Raw genomic sequence first — 22104 nt, 5'->3', positions numbered from 1 at the left:
CCACAACTGTTTACAATATACATAGATAACCTGGAAGAGGAGACAGAGTGTAGTGTAACAAAATTTGCAGATGACACAAAGATTAGTGGGAAAACGGGTTGTGTAGAGGACACAGAGAGGCTGCAAAGAGATTTAGATAGGTTAAGCGAATGGGCTAAGGTTTGGCAGATGGAATACAATGTCGGAAAATGTGAGGTCATCCACCTTGGGAAGAAAAACAGTAAAGGGGAATATTATTTGAATGGGGAGAAATTACAATATGCTACAGTGCAGAGGGACCTGGGGGTCCTTGTGCATGAATCCCAAAAAGTTAGTTTGCAGGTGCAGCAGGTAATCAGGAAGGCCAATGGAATGTTGGCCTTCATTGTGTGAGGGATGGAGATCAAAAGCGGGGAGGTCCTGCTGCAACTGTACAAGGTATTGGTGAGGCCGCACCTGGAGTACTGCTTGCAGTTTTGGTCACCTTACTTAAGGAAGGATATACTAGCTTTGGAAGGGGTACAGAGACGATTCACTAGGCTGATTCCGGAGATGAGGGGGGTTACCTTATGATGATAGATTGAGTAGACTGGGTCTTTACTCGTTGGAGTTCAGAAGGATGAGGGGTGATCTTATAGAAACATTTAAAATAATGAAGGAGATAGACAGGATCGAGGCAGAGAAGTTGTTTCCACTGGTCGGGAAGACTAGAACTAGGGGGCACAGCCTCAAAATACGGGGGAGCCAATTTAAAACCGAGTTGAGAAGGAATTTCTTCTCCCAGAGGGTTGTGAATCTGTGGAATTCTCTGCCCAAGGAAGCAGTTGAGGCTAGCTCATTGAATATATTCAAATCACAGATAGATAGATTTTTAACCAATAAGGGAATTAAGGGTTATGGGGAGCGGGCGGGTAGGAGGAGCTGAGTCCACGGCCAGATCAGCCGTGATCTTGTTGGGTGGCGGAGCAGGCTTGAGGGGCTAGATGGCCTACTCCTGTTCCTAATTCTTATGTTCTTATGTTCTTATTAATGTTGGGAAAGTCCAGAACCAGGGGTCACAGTCTAAGGATAAGGGGTAAGCCATTTAGGACCGAGATGAGGAGAAACTTCTTCACCCAGAGAGTGGTGAACCTGTGGAATTCTCTACCACAGAAAGTTGTTGAGGCCAATTCACTAAATATATTCAAAAAGGAGTTAGATGTAGTCCTTACTACTAGGGGGATCAAGGGGTATGGCGAGAAAGCAGGAATGGGGTACTGAAGTTGCATGTTCAGCCATGAACTCATTGAATGGCGGTGCAGGCTCAAAGGGCCGAATGGCCTACTCCTGCACCTATTTTCTATGTTTCTATGTACACTTCTGCCTCCTTGGTTCGAGTCTCTAGTTCAGTTTGATCCGCCATGGAACGGTCTTCCTCTGCAACATGGTGGTTTGCAGGAGTTGCATCTCGTCTGCACATTCGCTGGAGGTGTTCCATTGTTCCACAGACTTTGCATGCATAGTGTTTGAAGCGGCATTGATGGGCTCGATGATCACCTCCGTAGCGCCAACAAGGTGTTGATTGCCTCGCATTCACACTCTGAGTCATCTGAAGTCATGCAACTGCAGGCGTGTACATTCTGCCATATGCATTGCTGCCTGAAAACGATATTACTTTGTGTACAGTCCTTGCCAATGCATCTTTATGCTGTGAAATTTGTTTGGTGTTATCGCTGGCGGACATAAATGCCTGGGCTGTCGTTATGGCTTTGCTCAGGTTCGGTGTTTCAGCAATCAATAGTTTGCGAAGGATAATCTCATGGCCAATGCCAAGCACAAAAAGTCCCTTTGCATTTGCTCCAGGAATCCACCGAATTTGCAATGTCCTGCAAGACGCCTTAGTTCGGCGACGTAACTCGCCACTTCCTGGCCTTTAGACCGCTGACATGTATAAAATCGACACCTTGTCATCAGAACGCTCTCCTTCGGATTTAGGTGCTCCCGGACCAGCGTACACAGTTCTTCATACGATTTGGTTGTTGGTTTCACCGGAGCAAGTAGATTCTTCATGAGGCCATAGGTTGTTGCCCTGCAGACGGTGAGGAGGATCGCCCCTCATTTGGCAGCGTTCTCATTCCCTTCCAGCTCATTGGCCACGAAGTATTGGTCGAGTCGCTCCATGAAGGCTTCCCAATCGCCACCTTCTGAGAATTTCTCCAGGATACCAACAGTTCTCTGCATTTAGTTCATTATCTATCGCTCGTCGCCAGTTGTTATGTCTCAAATAAAGCAATGTGACTGAGTACTGTAGACTTGAGTAAGTGTGACCTTAGTCTCTTTATTCTGACTCCAGAGTGCTGGTACAGCATGGGAGGCCTGCTTATATGCAGTACTCCTAAGTGATGTTGGGATCCCTTGGAACGCCAACAGATGTACCCTCTGGTGGCGGTAGAATGCTGGTTCCAAGGTGTTGCATACATAACAGAAGGTGGAGCAATCTTTGGTGAGGCCCTCAGGGGTTTCAAAACCTAGAGGTCGTAGGCCAAAAGGATCTCAGCAATCAGACCAGGGATCTAAGCAGCTTGACTCTACTTCTGCTGAATCAAGTGGGATGCACAACGTAGATGCGGCAGGTAGAGTAAATTGAAGAAATTGTAATTTACTAAGGAAATGCTCAAGGGCATTTGACAAAATCTTGTGTTAAGTTACCTTTTTTTTTTATAATGCCACATAAAATATCATGTCCATATCTTGTCCATTATTGCATCCCGAGGGCCAACTCTTCCTTTCACTTGTTTCATGATGAATGTCAATTCATGACGGAACCCATTGAGCGAATGTGTATCGGGTGGATGAGTGGTGAAGCCAGGTATAGTGCTCGTGGTGGGAGCGCGCCATGTGATTTCATTTGTTATGTTTCCTCGGTGAAACTCCGCGATATTAGGGCATCCCTGGCAGCAATGTAAGTGGCTAGTCTGACGACGGGTGCTCCATGTTCTTCCTCCTGCTCTTCCTCCTCTATCTTCTCCTCATCTGAAGATGAGCCCATTTGTGCTTCTCCACCTGTAAAACGTCCCTCATGTGGACCTCTCTCTTGTGCACGTGCTGATTCCATCACAGCAGGTCGTCACTGCCATGGGTGGTGATGGTCTTCCCCCTCTGATGTGCTGTCAAACACATAGCTGGAATTTTCACAAGTAAGAACCCGCAGCATGGATGGGTTGGCAAGTTAAATATTATAATGAGGCCAGAAGCCTCAACTTTAACCTGCTTTGCCGGTTTTACTGCAGGCAGCTGGGGATCCTGGAGTTCGCGATTCCCGGTGGCTGCAACGAGTTGGTCTCAGCTTCGGGGAACAATCCTGTGGGCCGGGAGGAGCAGGAGTTCTTCCTCTTAGTCCCCCCCAAGCACCCCCCACCATCAGCCTTCTCGACCTCCACCCGGGGTGGTGTTACAGGATCGGACTACCTACCGGGCCTGAAACACCACTCACCCACCCCCGGATCACGACTCAGCCTCGGAGATGGGGATTGGACCCCACCCCGACTATCCTGGGCCCAGCACCTACCTGGTTCTGTGAACTGCTGGTTTAAACTCTGCGTGTCTCAGTGAGAATTCTTCAAATGATTTGGTTGAAGAGCTATGCTGTTGCTTGCTCTGCTCACACACCACAGATCCCCTGTAGAGGGCACCACGCTCAGCCACACACCCAATGACAGCAAGTTGCTGCACAAAATCCCGTGAAAGGCCTTTGGGCAGCTGTAAGTGTAATGAACGGCGCGTGTACTTCGCCGCTGATTGCAAAATCTGGACCTATATCTGTGCCAAAAACTGCCAAAACTTCTGGAATGTCAAAGGGTTTACCACCAGTGATTATCTTCTATGGGGAGCAGGGGAACACTGCAGAGCCTCAGAGGAAGACAACTTGTCTGCTGAATTTGTCAAATTTGGGCCTGCATTTTGCACAGCACATAAATCCATTGTCATTACTATTTTAATTTATGAAAAAAATGGAATAAGCAGCAGTGCCAAGTGATTTTTTTAAAAGAAAAAAATGTGTCCAGTAGCAAAAATAAACATTTAGTAAAAAAGAATTACTAGAAAATAATTTTAGTTGAAGCCGCTGACTGGCCTGCGTGGGACCTCCAGACCACTGCGCGACCATACATCTTAATGGGAACATTGGTGTGCGGCCCTCAACAGCTCACTGGTGTGCAGCCCTCCAGCCGAAATAATTGCCCATATCTGGCCTTGGAGAACGACCTCAAGCAGCTCTGGGCCTAGAAGGCCCCGCTTCAGACTCCACCATCTCGATCGACCTGGGCTGCAGCAGTCTGGGCTTACTGGCTGATAGCAACAGCAAGAGCACTGGTGGAGTGGCAGGGCTGGGAGCAGGAATCCTGTTATACTGAGAGAGGACAGCGGGTTCATGTTCCATGGTACCACTGCCAATCTCCCGGGACAGCGCCTCAGCAATCCCATTGATCTGTTCAAGAACAGGAACGTTGTGATGCCCTGGAAGCCTTTTGAACAGTGGTATCCAGAACCACGATGGCAGCAGTCTGAGCTTGCAAGGCAGCAGTATGAGATTCCACTGCAGCACTCAGACCATTGATGGAAGCTGTTTGTCCTGCAATGGAAGCTGTGATATCGGCCATCAGATGCTGCATCATGGTGGGTTCCACAGGTGGGCTGATGGAGGTGACTACCCTTTCCATGCTGGAAAGGATAGTCTCTAAGCTCTGCTAAAGCCCTATGCCAAGTTGGTACTGCACTCCTCCATGCTCCTTGACATTGAGCGCAGACTTTCTGTCAGGCTTTCCAGTGCACCAAGCATTTAGTTGTGTACACCCATCAGTATTCTTCTGTAGTCTGACTCATCGAAGTCCTCATCTGACTCCTCTGCAGTTGACCTAGTGTACAATCTCGCCCTCCAGCAAGCTGGCACATGCTCTATCCTTTCCCCTCGCCCTGGTACCTGTGCACTTGAGCCCGCTGTTTCACCATGTGCAGATCCTCTATCCTAGCCTCTAAAATATGTGCCATGTCATTCTCTGAGCTGCTGGCTGTAAGTATAAGATTGAGTGATGATGTCTCTTCATCTTCACTGTCTTCTTCCGTTTCCTCCTCTGACTGGGAAGGTTCCAGTTCTTGGATATATGAAATGAGAAAGGGCCAAGGGTTGGGTTGCGGTGAGGGGAGACGAGAAAGTAAGACGTTCGTGCTTACACCATCTGCAGCTTGTGAGTCAGAAGAAATTGTGGAAAGGGGGAGAAGTGGGAAGAGAGGATGATTAGGAATGCTGATACCCTCATCATTGAGCCAGTGGCCATGGCCTCAGCATTATTCCTTCCCATGATGGCCTCCATGGGGGTAAAACATGCAGGCGAGCTTGTCCTTCTCCAGTTCTTTCCTGCTGCCTCCTGTTATACGCCACCATCTCCTGCAAGGAAGAAGGAAGTGTTTCAGTGAGTGTACTGCAAAATGTTTGGGTGATGTGACTGTCATGATTGAATAGCTGCCAGTGCGTGTGAACTGTGACTGCGAGGCTTGCACCAGTGCTAAGTGTGTGTGACGGTGAGGTAAACTATATGAATTGAAGGGTTGAGCACTGATTGATAGAGATTGTTGGCAGGTGGGTGATAGGGGCATAGTGAATTAAGCAGTGGATCAGGCTAGTGGTGAATTGGTAGCCATTTGAAGACTGAGCTCACTCATTCTGACAACCCATGTCAGATTGTTAAACTTCTTCCTGCACTGCATCCATGCTCTTGGAGCAACACTCCTGGCATTGATCTCCACCGCTACTTTTTCCCACTGCCTCCTGAGCATATGTCTGGAGGGCTTCCTGCCCCCTGCGGATACAGGATGTCTCTCCTTCTCTCCATGTCTTGCACCAAGACCTCCAGTGCATTGTCAAAAAAACCTTGGTGCTTGCTCTCTTGCATGTACAGCCATTCCTCAAAGTATCACAGCACAGATTCATTTTTCAAAGGACTCCCACCACTTCTTGCAACCTTCCTTTTAACAACTGCAGGCTGCCTTTAAGAAGCACTAGCCACTTGAAATATTGGGCCTCTTGCTGATGTGTGCAGCCAATGAACAGCACTGGTAGCTTTACCTGTAATGCAATGAATGGGCATGGGTTAATCACGTAAAGCGATCCCCACGCTTGTTTTCGGGGGTTATCCAATTGAACAACAACAACTTGTATTTATATAGCGCCTTTAACATAATGAAATGTCCCAAGGCGCTTCACAGGAGTATTATGAGATAAAAATTTGACACTGAGCCGCATAAGTAGAAAGTAGCACAGGTGATCAAAAGCTTAGTCAAAGAGGTATGTTTTAAGGAGCATCTTGAAGGAGGAAAGAGAACTGGAGAGGCGGAGAGGTTTAGGCAGGGAGTTCCAGAGCTTGGGGCCTAGGCAACAGAAGGCACGGCCACCAATGGTTGAGCGACTTTAATCAGGGATGCTCTAAAGGGCACAATTGGAGGAGCGCAGACATCGCAGGGGGTTGTGGGGCTGGAGAAGATTACAGAGATAGAGAGTGGTGAGACCATGGAGAATTTGAAAATAAGGATGAGAATTTTGAAATCACGGCATTGTTTAGCCGGAAGCCAAACTAGATCAGAGAGCACAGGGGTGATGGGTGAGCGGGACTTGGATCACCTTCATTGTTTCATCTAATCCTCTGTGACTTGTTGTAAATTTACCCATCTGGCTAACTGCTTTCTGTATCAGACGGTTTATTACGTAATTTTCAAAATTAAGTTCATCTGATTAAAATTCAACTAACAGTTCTTGGACATTGAAAAGTAAACTTAGGCAAGCTTAAAAACTAGATATTATTTGTCAATAAGTGACTACCTTTTATTGATTTATTTCCACCTTCTTTTCCCACTCTCCTCTCTCTCCTGAAGTCGTTGGGGTAGATATTGATTTTGTGGGTTCCTGAAAAGGAATGATAGCGAATCGGCAGACTGTTTTACATCTTTTCTGATTTTTATTTCCGTTGACTTGAATGGAAATAGAAACCGGAAGAGATGTAAAACAGGCTGGCCAATTCACTATCACCCTTTTTACATTATTGCACAAAGTCAAAATCTACCCTAATGATCTCTTGCTTCACTACAGTTCCATTGTGCTGTGTGCCCCTCTAATCCCCTGTCATGGTGGCCATTCTTCATGTGTGTTTCAGTAGACTGTTCAATTGGTAAGACCATCGTAACCATACTTGACCGTGTGACGGTCAGAAACACTTTCAGGAAAGGTCACTGGATAGTGATCAGAATCCATGGATGTGATGCAAATGTGCATCCATACCAATCCTGCAGGCTGAAGTCAGCTAAAGCAGAATAGACCAGAGATCAGATCTTAGACTCCTTGGTCTGTATGGTTATTACTTACTGCCTTAACCAAATGAACCATTGGGGGCCCAAGTTAATAATTTTAAAAGCATGGATAGATGGGGACCTCAGCTGAACTAAAATTGACCCTGCATTTGGAGACCAGTCTCTTTAAACACAATCTTAAAGAACTCCCAACAGAGGACATTATAGACAATTTTCACTGTAATCGATTCACTAAAGTTTCTAACCACGTTCAATAATGCCAACAAAGGTTAGCTATTGTTTCTTTCAATTCAAATATTTTTGGAGAAAAAAACTCTTCTCTCCTATGCAGGGTGTGTTGTGTAGCAAGGCACCTACCACCAGTCTCGATAAAACCTCCGATCGCCAAACCGCATCAGCTCAGCAATAAAGTTCAAGGTTGAATGGAAGAACCCATGGAAAAATATGAGCCACATGAAGTGATTAGGAATCTGCAGGAGGAACCAAGTATCAATGAATATTCTTTAATTGCAAATAGTATCATTTTCACACAATGGGGCGATTTTAACTCCCTCCGCCTGGCAGAAATGAGATGAGAGCGGAATCGAGGTGGTCAAAATACTGCTGGCACTTTAACTCAGGTCTTCCGCTGGGCGGCCCAGGCACCCATCTGCATCAAGTAGGAACCTCATTAATCTATGCAAATAGGGTTTCTACGATGTCCATAGGACCCCAGTGCAATTTAAAGGGCTGACTGCTATGGACTCAAAGCTCAGTAAAAATTGTCAGTCAGGGGAAATAGGTCCCAAAAAGGTAATTTTAAAATTATTTTTGTGGGGCGAGGAAGAGTGGGAGTGTTCCTGCAGGTGACACAAGAATAATGTGAGTCACTACCGTCCTGATCTCTGCATGTCTTCCAAGCTGCCCAATATTATGCCGTCCTGAAGCTGGCAAACTCCAGCAGCATCAGGATGCTCATTTATGGTGTGCAGCTTGCTGGCGGAAACTTAATGAGGCTTGGGCCTTGTAAAGGCTCATGTCTCCTACCAGAGGTATTGGGCAGAGTGCACGCTGCCAGTCAGCTACCCGAAAGTTAAAACCTACACTTCACTTTGCATACAGAAAAGGACAGCGCACTGCTACCTATGAATCATATTGTCAGCTTTTGCTGTGGGCTTGTCGACATGTGAAATTTGATTTAAAGTTTTCCTTTAGGAACCTTATTATAAATTTCAGATCTGCCTTAGGTTTTCTCTCAGGTATAGCAATGCTGGTCACTCTTGTTAGCAGTCTGAGAGCTAAAAGTCCATGGCTGCCACGAGAGTTGTCAGTGTCACCACGCCTCGGGTTAACGGCTACTGGAAATGGACAAATCACGATCAGAGAAAAATTTAGCGCTGGGGGCCAAAGATTTTTAGCCCAGCGTTAACTTACCGTATAACGCCCTCCAGGTGGCGTTAGTGCAGGCATGGGAGTATAAGTTCCCATCCAGGAGCAGCGTTCCAGCTTCCAACAGCTTCTGGAAGCGAGACAATAGAGTTCGGTAGGCATTGTGGGAAATTAAAAGGGCAATGCATTAAAAGGGCAATGCCTTCTGAACTAATAAAAATAAAAATGAAGTGAAAAAAGCATTTTTCAGCCCTTACAGCCTTTTCTAAAAAATACATTAATAAGTCCCAAATGGGAGTCTTCAGCTCTTAAAGCTGAATTCCCTTCCGAACCTCAAAAATGGAAAAAGTGCTTCAGCACTAACACAAATGGCTCAGGAAGTCAGGGAAGGGGCATCTAGAGTCTCACATGCAGCACTCTAGCTTTGTGCAGGGGGTCAACATTACAAGAGAGGTCTTCTACCAGAGGGGCTAGAAACCCTCCAGAAAAGAACGATGTGGGACCACATCACCGAGGCCCCTACGACCTGGTTCCAATGTCCAAAGAAGCTTCATGACCTCAGACCAGTGGTCAAGGTCAGTGAATGCATCTTCAAAAGCCGTTTCCTACCAACTGCACAACTAGCCTCATACACTTCTCAATGTCCGACTCACCTACCAACAATCTATAACAACAGGAGGTACACCTCCCCCATTCGTAGCTACACTTCGCTCCCATGGAGGGGACGTGCTGGCCTTCCTTGCTGGGCATGGTTGAGCCCTTGGCCAGCAGCAGGGCAGAAAGGACACAAGATGCTGGTATCCTCATGTTATCCTCCTTCTGCATGCATCTTTTGCTTTCCTGCCCTCCCCTCACCACAACACCACCCTTGTGCCTTCCTCATTTCACACCCAGGAAATGCAGCTTGCCCAGCCAGTAGTTGGCCAAGAAGAGGGAGAGGAAAGTGCAGAAGAAGAAACTCCGTCACTCAATTTGACACTTCCAGTCACCAGCTCTTCAAGGTCGATCAGCAAGACCATTTACAGTTTCCCCCAATGAAAGTCAGCAGTCTTTCACCAGTACTGCATGGCATCAGTAGGATAGGCAAAGGCACACACAAAACAGCTACTAAGAGAATGCATACGGGTGATGAGTTGATTTCTTGATGTCATGTTGGATGGATAGATGTAAAAAGTTGGATTGGAAAGTTTGCTTTGTGGTGGCTTTTTATTTAATTTTTCAATAACACAACCCATAGGAGCCCTTGTGAACTGAACTAGATACTGTAAGCGAGAAATTGAGCTCGTTAGTGACTGGTTTTTGGGTGCTACGAGTGCCCTTAGGGCTCCAAAAATGGCATCAGTGGTGCCGTGCACACTGGTGGGGCGATTCACGGCAGACGCCATGTTGGTACTGGCGTTAGCACGCGCGCAGTGAACATCCATCGGAAGTATGCACAGCAGTCAGATCATGACGTCAATCAGCGTGCAATGCTGATTTGACACCAGCGCTGCAATTTTGGAGCTCAACACTCCAGTTAATGTCCTCTCTTAACCTCGCACAGAACATAAGAAATAGGAGCAGGAGTAGGCCATTTGGCCCCTCGAGCCTGCTCCGCCATTCAATCAGATCATGGCTGATTTGATCTTGGGCTCAGCTTCACTTCCCTGCCCGCTCCCCATAACCCTTCACTCCCTTATCGCTGAAAAATCTGTCAATCTCCACCTTAACTGTATTCAATGACCCAGCAGCCACAGCTCTCTGGGGCAGAGAATTCCATAGATTTACGCTCTGAGAAAATAAATTCCTCCTTATCTCAGTTTTAAATGGGCAGCCCCTTATTCTGAGACTATGTCCCCTAGTTTTCATTTCCCCTATGAGTGGAAATATCCTCTGTGCATCTACCTTGTATAGCCCCCTCATTATCTTATATGTTTTGATAACTCAACTCTCATTCTTCTGAAATTCAATAAGTCAACCCCCTCATCTCCGGAATCATCCTAGTGAACCTTCTCTGAACAGCCTTCAATGCAAGTATACCCTACCTTAAATACGGAGACCAAAACTGTACGTGGTACTCCAGGTGAGGCCTCACCAATACCCTGTACAGGTGTAGCAGGACTTCTCTGCTTTTCTACTTTATCCCCCTTGCAATAAAGGCCAACATTCCATTTACCTTCCTGATTACTTGCTGTACCTACATACTCACTTTTTGTGTTTCATGCACAAGGACCCCCTGGTCCCTCTGTACTGCAGCACTTTGCAATTTTTCTCCATTTAAGTTATAATTTGATTTTCTATTTTTTCTGCCAAAGTGGGTAACCTCACATTTTCCCACATTATACTCCATCTGCCAAATTTTTGCCCACTCACTTAGCCTGTCTAAATCCCTTTGCAGATTTTTTGTGTCCTCCTCACAATTTGCTTTCCCACCCATCTTTATATCGTCAGCAAACTTGGCAACATTACAGCACCCCACTAGTTACTATTTGCCAACTGGAAAATGACCCATTTTTTGCCGACTCTCTGTTTTCTGTTAGTTAGCCAATCCTCTATCCATGCTAATATATTACTCCCAATACCATGAAATTTTATCTTGGGCAGTAATCTTTTATGTGGCACCTTATCGAACGCCTTCTGGAAATCAAAATACACCACATCCACTGGTTCCCCCTTATCCACCCTGCTCGTTACATCCTCAAAGAACTCCAGCATATTTGTCAAACATGATTTCATAAAACCATGTTGACTCTGCTTGATTGAATCATGCTTTTCCAAATGTCCTGCTACTGCTTCCTTAATAAATGGACTCCAGCATTTTCCCAAAGACAGATGTTAGGCTAACTGGTCTATAGTTTCCTGCTTTTTGTCTGCCTCCTTTTTTAAACAGGGGCGTTACATTTGCAGTTTTCCAATCCGCTGGGACCGCCCCAGAATCCAGGGAATTTTGGTAGATCACAACCGATGCATCTACTATCTCCACAGCCACTTCTTTTAAGACCCTAATATGTAAGCCATCAGGTCCAGGGCACTTGTCCACCTTTAGTCCCATTATTTTACCGAGTACTACTTCTTAGCACCTTGATTATCCACTATTGGGATGTTTTTACTGTCTTCTACCGTGAAGACCGATACAAGACCGTCTCTGCCATTTCCCTGTTATCCATTATTAATTCCCCAGTCTCATCCTCTAGGGGACCAACATTTATTTTAGCCACTCTTTTCCTTTTTATGTACCTGTAGAAACTCTATCTGTTTTTATATTTCATGCTAGTTTACTTTCATAATCTATCTTCCCTCTCCGTATCATTTTTTTAGTCATTCTTTGCTGACTTTTAAGTTTCCCTAATCCTCTGGCTTCCCACTAGTCTGGGCCATATTTTATGTCCTTGTTTTCAATTTGATACCATCCCTTACTTCCTTAGTTAGCCACAGATGGTTATCCCTTCTCTTAGTCTTTCCATATCATTTTCTTGCGAGTTATGAAATATCTCTTTAAATGTGCGCCACTGCTTATCAACCGTCTTACTCTTTAATCTATTTTCCCAGTCCACTTTTGCCAACTCTGCCTTCATACCTTTTTAGTCTCCTTCATTTAAGATCAGGACACTGGTTTGAGATCCAACTTTCTCACCCTCCAACTGAATTTGAAATTCAACCTTGCTATGATCACTCTTTCCTAGAGGAGCCTTTACTAGGGGATAATTTATTAATCCTGTCTCATTACACAGTACCAGATCTAAGATAGCTCGCTCCCTGGTTGGTTCCACAACATACTGTTCAAAGAAACCATCCCGGATACACTCTACGAACTATTCCTCAAGGCTACCTTGGCCAATTTGATTTGTCCAATCAATATGAAGATTAAAATTGCCGTTCCTGTTTTACAAGCCACAGTGTAACTACTGTTAGGGAGCCTGTAGACTACGTCCACCAGTGACTTCTTCCCCTTATTATTTATCTCCAGCCAAACTGATTCTACATCTTGATCTTCTGAGCCAATATCATTTCTCACTACTGCACTGATCTCATCCTGTTGTGTATGCAATAACTGTTAGACTGAGTACTGTTTAACTCCAAGAGATATCACCTTGGCTCTGCTTTATTAAGTGTGTGTAGCACAATGGCCTCCAACAGTGACGCCATCTAGTGGCTAGTGATCCCAAAAGTACATACATGACTATACCCCGCTCTGAGATATTAACACAGTCTTTTACAAATTGAGACGGTCCGGTGTTTTACGCTCCCGGGTTGACCGTCTCAGTTCAACTCCAGCCTTGGGTGAGTGTTCAGAGTCTGTTGTGACTGGTGGTTGACCTGGTGAAAGTGGAAATGGCCATGTCAGGGATTGAAAGTCCATTTTCATTGAACATGTCAGTGATTGAAAGTCCCGATTCACTGATGACCATTGTGTCATAGAAAAACATAGAAAATAGGTGCAGGAGCAGGCCATTCAGCCCTTCTAGCCTGCACCGCCATTCAATGAGTTCATGGCTGAACATGAAACTTCAGTACCCCTTTCCTGCTTTCTCGCCATAACCCTTGATCCCCCGAGTAGTAAGGACTTCATCTAACTCCCTTTTGAATATATTTAGTGAATTGGCCTCAACTACTTTGTGTGGTAGAGAATTCCACAGGTTCACCACTCTCTGGGTGAAGAAGTTTCTCCTCATCTCGGTCCTAAATGGCTTACCCCTTATCCTCAGACTGTGACCCCTGGTTCTGGACTTCCCCAACATTGGGAACATTCTTCCTGCATCTAACCTATCTAAACCCGTCAGAATTTTAAACGTTTCTATGAGGTCCCCTCTCATTCTTCTGAACTCCAGTGAATACAAGCCCAGTTGATCCAGTCTTTCTTGATAGGTCAGTCCCGCCATCCCGGGAATCAGTCTGGTGAATCTTCGCTGCACTCCCTCAATAGCAAGAATGTCCTTCCTCAAGTTAGGAGACCAAAACTGTACACAATACTCCAGGTGTGGCCTCACCAAGGCCCTGTACAACTGTAGCAACACCTCCCTGCCCCTGTATTCAAATCCCCTCGCTATGAAGGCCAACATGCCATTTGCTTTCTTTACCTCCTGCTGTACCTGCATGCTAACCTTCAACGACTGATGTACCATGACACCCAGGTCTCGTTGCACCTTCCCTTTTCCTAATCTGTCACCATTCAGATAATAGTCTGTCTCTCTGTTTTTACCACCAAAGTGGATAACCTCACATTTATCCACATTATACTTCATCTGCCATGCATTTGCCCACTCACCTAACCTATCCAAGTCACTCTGCAGCCTAATAGCATCCTCCTCGCAGCTCACACTGCCACGCAACTTAGTGTCATCCGCAAATTTGGAGATACTGCATTTAATCCCCTCGTCTAAATCATTAATGTACAATGTAAACAGCTGGGGCCCCAGCACAGAACCTTGCGGCACCCCACTAGTCACTGCCTGCCATTCTGAAAAGTACCCGTTTACTCCTACTCTTTGCTTCCTGTCTGACAACCAGTTCTCAATTCACGTCAGCACACTACCCCCAATCCCATGTGCTTTAACTTTGCACATTAATCTCTTGTGTGGGACCTTGTCGAAAGCCTTCTGAAAGTCCAAATATACCACATCAACTGGTTCTCCTTTATCCACTTTACTGGAAACATCCTCAAAAAATTCCAGAAGATTTGTCAAGCATGATTTCCCTTTCACAAATCCATGCTGACTTGGACCTATCATGTCACCATTTTCCAGATGCACTGCTATGACATCCTTAATACTTGATTCCATCATTTTACCCACTACTGAGGTCAGGCTGACCGGTCTATAATTCCCTGTTTTCTCTCTCCCTCCTTTTTTAAAAAGTGGGGTTACATTGGCTACCCTCCACTCCATAGGAACTGATCCAGAGTCAATGGAATGTTGGAAAATGACTGTCAATGCATCTGCTATTTCCAAGGCCATCTCCTTAAGTACTCTGGGATGCAGTCCATCAGGCCCTGGGGATTTATCGGCCTTCAATCGCATCAATTTCCCCAACACAATTTCCCGACTAATAAAGATTTTCCTCAGTTCCCCCTCCTTACTAGACCCCTTTTATATCCGGAAGGTTGTTTGTATCCTCCTTAGTGAATACCGAACCAAAGTACTTGTTCAATTGGTCTGCCATTTCTTTGTTCCCCGTTATGACTTCCCCTGATTTTGACTGCAGGGGACCTACGTTTGTCTTTACTAACCTTTTTCTCTTTACATACCTATAGAAACTTTTGCAATCCACCTTAATGTTCCCTGCAAGCTTCTTCTCGTACTCCATTTTCCCTGCCCTAATCAAAGCCTTTGTCCTCCTCTGCTGAGTTCTAAATTTCTCCCAGTCCCCAGGTTCGCTGCTATTTCTGGCCAATTTGTATGCCACTTCCTTGGCTTTAATACTATCCCTGATTTCCCTAGATAGCCACGGTTGAGCCACCTTCCCTTTTTTATTTTTACGCCAGACAGGAATGTACAATTGTTGTAATTCATCCATGCGGTCTCTAAATGTCTGCCATTGCCCATCCACAGTCAACCCCCGAAGTATCATTCGCCAATCTATCCTAGCCAATTCACGCCTCATACCTTCAAAGTTACACTTCTTTAAGTTCTGGACCATGGTCTCTGAATTTACTGTTTCATTCTCCATCCTAATGCAGAATTCCACCATATTATGGTCACTCTTCCCCAAGGGGCCTCGCACAATGTCTTCTGATGACTGGGGGTAGGTTGTTTGGTCGTCGATTGTCTCTTCCTCCGACTGTTCTGGTTTGTCTGTGTGCCGCAGCTTTGTCTGATCCATATGTTTCCTGCATGTTTGCCCATGTTTGAGCTTGACAATAAATACTCTGTTGCCCTCCTTGGCCATGACAGTACTAGCGATTCACTTGGGACCCTGACCATAATTCAGAACATATACAGGATCATTTACAGAAATATCGCATGACGCAGCTGTGCGATTGTGATACCCTTGCTGACTCTGTCTTCTGTATTCAACATGATTAAAAGATAGCTTAGTATTAAGACCTCTCTTTATTATTAGTTCAGCAGGCGAGGCCCCGGTAAGCGTGTGGTGGTCTTGTTCTGTAACTAAGCAGTATGCATGACAGGCGGATCTGCAGTGACCCTTGGGTTACTCGCTTTATACTCTGCTTTATGATTTGGACAGCATGTTCTGCTTGCCCATTGGATGCAGGTTTGAACAGTGCTGACCTTACATGTTTGATACCATTGAGTTTCATGAACTCTTGAAACTCCTGACTGGTGAAGCACGATCCGTTGTCGCTAACAGCGATGTCAGGCAGACCATATGTCGCGAACATGACACCAAGACTCTCAATGGTAGCTGAGGATGTGCTGCATGACATGATTATACACTCTATCCACTTCGAAAATGCTCCACCAAACTAAAAACATCTTTCCCTGGAAGGGACCTGCAAAGTTGATGTGGATCCTGGACCATGGTTTTGACGGCCACGACCACAGACTCAGCGGCGATTCCGCTGGTGCTTTGCTGAGCTGCATGCAAGTGTTGCACTGATGCACACATGATTCCAGCTCAGAGTCAATTCCCGGCCACCATACATGAGACCTGGCGATGGCTTTCATCATTACAATGTCGGGATGTGTGCTATGTAGCTCACGTACAAATTTCTCTCTCCCTTTCTTGGGCATAACAACATATTGCCCCACAGTATACAATCCAACTGAATAGCCAGTTCATCTTTGTGACGAATGTAAGGTTTGGTCTCCTCGCACATTTGCTTAGGTATGGCAGACTAATCAGCTTTGAGGATGCAACTCTTCACCATCGATAAAATCGGGTCCTGGTTGGTCCAGGTCTTAACTTGTTGAGCCGTGACAGGGGTTCACTCTCAAAAGCATCCATAACAAACACCTCCGATGTGGGCAATGGCATTCCACTCAAAGCATCGGCATAATTCTCGGTGCCAGGTCTATGGCGAATGACAATCATAAGCGGATAATGTCAGCGTCAATTAGTATTCATACTTTTGTTTTCAGATAACAGTGAAATGAGCGGCTTGTTATCTGTCTCCAGTTCAAACCGAAGACCAAACAGGTACTGATACATCTTTTTAACCCCATACACACAGACTAGTGTTTCTTTCTCTACCATGATGTAGGCTCTTTCCGCTTTAGACAAACCTTTTGAAGCATATGCGACTGGTTGAAGTTTACCTGAATCATTAGCTTGTTGGAGTATGCAACCAATTCCATATGACGAAGCATCACAGGCCAATATGAAACATTTACTTGGATCATAATGTACCAGCAGCTTGTTAGAGCAAAGCAGATTAGTGGCTTTCTCAAAAGCTCTGTCTTGAGACGCACCCCACAACCAGTTGTCGCCTTTTCTTAGCAGTATGTGCAGTGGTTCTAATAAGGTGCTCAATTTAGGTAGGAAGTTACCGAAGTAGTTGAGTAGACCCAGGAATGAACGCAGCTCCGTCACATTCTGCGGCTTGGGTGCATTCTTGATGGCCTTGGTTTTCGCGTCCATGGGCCTGATGCTGTCAGAAGCAATTTTCCTCCCCACGATTTCGACCTCTGGTGCCATAAAGACACACTTCGAGCATTTGTCCAGACAACGTAGAACCTCTTCCAGTTTGTTCAGATGTTCCTCGGAGTCACGACCTGTGATCAGGATGTCATCTTGGAACATGACGGTTCTGGGAACGGACATCAGTAGACTCTCCCTGTTCCTCTGAAATATTGCTGCAGCCGAACGAATTCCAAAAGGGCACCTGTGATAAATAAACAGTCTTTTATGCGTGTTAATGCACGTAGATCTCTTCGACGTCTCGACCAGCTCCTGTGTCATGTAGGCTGACATCAAGTCCAGTTTGGTGAATGACTTCCTCCCTGGCTAGCGTTGTAAACAAGTCATCAGCCTTTTGTAACAGGTTTCAAAACTCTGTTGATCGTAGCCTTGTAGTCTCCACAGATTCTGACTGTGCCATCACTTTTCAGAACAGGAACAATGGGGCTGACCCATTCATTAAATTCAACCGGTGATATGATCCCTTCACGCTGGAGTCTGTCCAGTTCGATTTCGACCTTCTCTCTCATCATATACGGAACTGCCCGAGCTTTATGATGGACGGGTCTTGCATCCGAGTCCACGTGGTTCTGCACCTTGGCTCCCGTGAATTTGCCGATGCCTAGTTCGAACAACAAGGGGAACTTGCTCAGTACTTGGGCACATGTATCTTTCTCCGATGACAATGTCTTGATGTCGTTCCAATCGCATGTGATTTTTTTCAAGCCAGTTTCTGCCGAACAGCTTTGGGCCATTGCCTGGGACAATCCATAGCGTTAATTCATGAACCGCACCGTCATACAACACTGCCAATCACCGTTATGAGTTCTTTGGTGTACATGCGCAACTTGGCATTGACTGGACTCAGCCTGGGCCTCACAGCCTTAGTATCCCACAGCTTGTCGAATGCCCTCTGGCTCATTATCGATTGATTCGCCCCCCGTATCCAGTTCCATCGATACCGGCACTCCATTAAATTTCACATTGATCATTATCGATTTACCCTTAGTTAGGAACGAGTACAGTCCATACACTTCCGGATCTGCGCTAATCTGACCATCATCCTCCATGTGGTGTGTCACAGCACGCTTGCTCATCTGTGGACACGTGCGCTGGAGATGCCCCATCTCAGCCAGCCTTTGCAACTACATTGCTTAAATTGGCACTGCTGGTGCCAGTGATTTCCCCCACAACGCCAACAAGGAGAGATCGGATGCATTCCCGCTGGCGGACTTTGGGCAGCTACAGCTTTCGCATACACAGTCTGGTAGGCTCTGCCATGTGCCGCTCTGCCGAACGCCGAATCAATCATTTTTACAGTACTTGCCGAGTTTCGATTTTTCACTGATATCTGCTTTAGACTACTATTCATCGTCATGCATGACTGAGTGATCGTGATGGCCCTGTTCAAGTCCAACATCTCCACCGCCAGTAGTTTCACCTTGTGGTTGATGCCGATTACAAAGAAGTCCCGCAGCATGTCTGCCAACACATCCCCGAACTTACACGGTCCTGCTGGACATCTCAGGTCGGCAACGAATTCCGCCACATTCTGGCCCTCTGAGCGAACGTGCGTGTAAAATCAGTCTCTCGAGATGATGATGCCTTCGTCTGGCTTAAGGTGGTCCTGTACCATTGTAAACAATTCTTCATATGTCTTCTCTGTTGGACTCACAGGCAGGAGTAGATTCTTATCAGACTATACATTTTTTGACCGCAAACCGTGAGGAACATCACCCAGCGCCGATCTGCGTCACTGACCTCCTCCATTTTGTTGGCCACGAAGAACTGGCTCAAATGATTCACAAAGTCTGCCCAATCTTCTCCTTCCACAAATCGCTCCAACAATTCAATTGTGCTCACTTTTGCATGCAAAGGTTCTTGTTGCCTCGTCGCCAAATGTTGTGTATGCAATAGCTGTTAGGCTGAATACTGTTTAACTCCAAGAAGTATGACCTTGGCTCTGCTTTATTAAGGCCCAAAGTGACTAATATACAAAATGGCTGGCCTTTTATACTTGGGCTGCACACACGTGCGTGCAGCCCAATGGCCTCCAACAGTGACACCATCTAGTGGCTGGTGGTCCCAAAAGTACATGCATGACACATCCTTTATTAACAGAGCTACCCACCTCCTTTTCCTTTCTGTCTATCCTTCCGAATTGTCAAATACCCTTGAATATTCAGTTCCTAGCCTTGGTCACCTTGCAACCACATCTCTGAAATGACTGTCAGATCATACCCATTTATATCTATTTGTGCCGTCAACTCATCTATTTTGTTATGAATGTTGCGTGCATTCAGATAAAGAACTTTTAATTGTTTTTTTTAACATTTTTCCCTGCTTTAACCCCATTTTGACCATACATTCTTTCCCTTCCTGTCACGCTCTGGTTATCATTTCCCCCAGTGTTACCCTGCTCTATTGCCTTCTCCTTGCTCTTTTACTTTTTAAATTTCTGCTCATCTGAACACTCCCACCCCCCCCCCGCAATGTTTAGTTTAAAGCCCTATCTCCAGCCCTAGTTATTCGATTCGCCAGGACACTAGTCCTAGCATGGTTCAAGTGAAGCCATCCGAACAGTATAGCTCCCTCTTATCCCTGCACTGGTGCTTGTGCCCCATGAACTGAAACCCATTTCTTCCACACCAGTCTTTGAACCATGTGTTTAACTCTCTGATTTTATTTACCCTATGCAAATTTGCTCGTGGTTCAGATAGTAATCCAGATTATTACCTTTGTGGTTCTGCTACTTAATTTAGCCCCTAGTTGCAACTACTTCCTCAGCAGAACCTTTCTTTGTTCTACCTATGTCATTGGTACCTACGTGGACCACAACAACTGGATCTTCCCCCTCCCACTCCAAGTTCCTCTCCAACCCAGAGGAGATGTCCTTAACCCTGGCACCAGGCAGGCAACACAGCCTTCGGGACTCACACTCTTGGCTGAAGAGAACAGTATCTATCCCCCTAATGATACTGTCCCCTACCACTACAACATTTCTTTTTATTCTACCCACTTGAATGGCCTCCTGTACTGTTGTCAGTTTGCTCATCCTCGCTGCAGTCCCTGCTCTCATCTAAAGAGGGAGCAAGAATTTCGTACCTGTTGGACAAGAGCAAGGGCTGAGGCTCCTCCATCACTACCTCCTGGGTCCCCATATCTGCCTCACTCGTAGTCACACCCTCCTGTCCCTGACCACAGACCAAATTTGAATTAATTAATCTAAGAGGTGTGACTGCCTCCTGGAACACAGCGTCTAGGTAACTCCCCCTCCCTGATGTGTCGCAGTGTCTGCAACTCGGACTCCAGCTCCTCAACATGGAGCCGAAGTTCCTCAAGCTGCAGACACTTACTGAAAATGTGTTCAGCAACAGAAAGGACACCCCACCAACACTATTTAAAGGGATAATCAACTACACACAGGTTAGTTGCTGGTTGATTTTTTTCTGGCTGTTGGTACGATTCTACAAGTGCCTGGCGTTTCCTAGATTTGTTTCAAGTTGTAGAAGTCTACAGGGAGTGCAGTGGCAAGTGCTGAAGGACTTTTTGCTGACTTCAAGGTTTGTGCACAAAACAGTTGCTCCCAGATATAGGTGCACTAGTCGGCAGTCCCCTTGGAATACAGCATGACTTGGAAAATGAACAGAGGCCACACAGAGCAAGACAAGACAAGAAAGGAGGAGTATGGAGAAAGGACTCTCAGCATGTCATTTCCACCCAGGATGTTCAGGAGGAACAATGCATGAGAATTCTGCGCTTCACTAAGGATATGCTCACTGAAATCTGCCACAAATGCAACCTCAGAGCAAGGCCAGGAGTGCATTGCCAATGGTTGTGAAGGTGATCATGGGGATTTATGCTTCTGGCTCCTTCCAGGCTGGAGCTGCAGATATTTGCAACATCACGCAGTTTGCCATCCACTGTTGTGTAAGGGAATTCACTGGGCTCTCTATTCAAAGAGAGCTGACTACTTTTCATTCTCTCTTGCCAAAGACAAGAAGGCGAAGCAAGCATACGGCTTCGCTAGGTTTTAGGATTGCAGGCTTCCCCATGGTGCAGGGTGCCATTGATTGTCCAAAATTCGCTTTGTGGGTGTCGCATGTCAATTCTGCTCATATCGGAACTGAAAGGGATTCCACGTCCTCAACGTGCAGCTATGTGTGACCATAGGCAGTGAATCATACAGGTCAATGCCCTGTATCCACGCAGCAGTCATGATGCTTTCATTCTGCGACAGTCCACCGTGCCAGCTGCATTTGGGCCACCACGGCAAACCAAAGGATGGCTACTGGATGACAAGGGCTATCCGCTGACGACACAGCTGATGACTCCAGTGCACAACCCATGCACATATGTGCAGCATGCATAAAATGAAATAGAGCAGACCATTGCCTGGACCACAGTGGAGACTTGCAGTACTTGGCACATCAGGTGTCAAGATTCAAGGTGGTCTGCTATTCTGCACCACTCGCCTTCCTGAGAGAACAGCTATACACTGAGCACCTGAGTAGCAGGAGCATGAGGAGGAGGAAAAAGAGAAAGAGGAAGAAGCGGAAGGGAGGAGGCAACCTAGACAGCCCCTTTCTGTTTGGCCTGTTCGTGAGGACCTCATCCGAAATAAACACCAGAAATTGCAACCCCAATTCCCCAACAGTCCCACCTTCTCTCTGTCACTAACTATCACAATGCAAAAATAAATGCCATCACAAAATAAACTTTGCAAAACAAATTTATCAATGAAATCTTGCCATATTGCATACAAACATAAACTAATCAACCTTATGCATTCCCTTAGTGCCTGTCTTCCATGTGCCTTGCCTGTCCTAGTGCTCCTATGCAGTGTTACCCAGTAGCTGCAACATG

The 22104-nt window shown here is 46.0% G+C and overlaps 1 protein-coding gene across 4 annotated transcripts in view; it reads right to left on the bottom strand.

The window, feature by feature from the left end:
- LOC139278726 (diacylglycerol O-acyltransferase 1-like) overlaps nt 1–22104 on the bottom strand; it is a 247479-nt gene that overhangs the window by 33049 nt on the left and 192326 nt on the right. For all 4 annotated transcript variants that reach the window (XM_070897803.1, XM_070897804.1, XM_070897805.1 and 1 more), the window contains one exon: nt 7672–7784. In XM_070897803.1, the coding sequence (XP_070753904.1) occupies nt 7672–7784 (113 nt within the window). The remainder of the gene's footprint in view (nt 1–7671; nt 7785–22104) is intronic.

Source organism: Pristiophorus japonicus, chromosome 13 (assembly GCF_044704955.1).
Source record: "Pristiophorus japonicus isolate sPriJap1 chromosome 13, sPriJap1.hap1, whole genome shotgun sequence".
In the NCBI taxonomy this organism is placed as follows: domain Eukaryota; kingdom Metazoa; phylum Chordata; class Chondrichthyes; family Pristiophoridae; genus Pristiophorus; species Pristiophorus japonicus.
The sequence above is the reverse complement of the archived record's forward strand: the minus strand, read 5'-3'. Positions and strand labels throughout refer to the sequence as shown.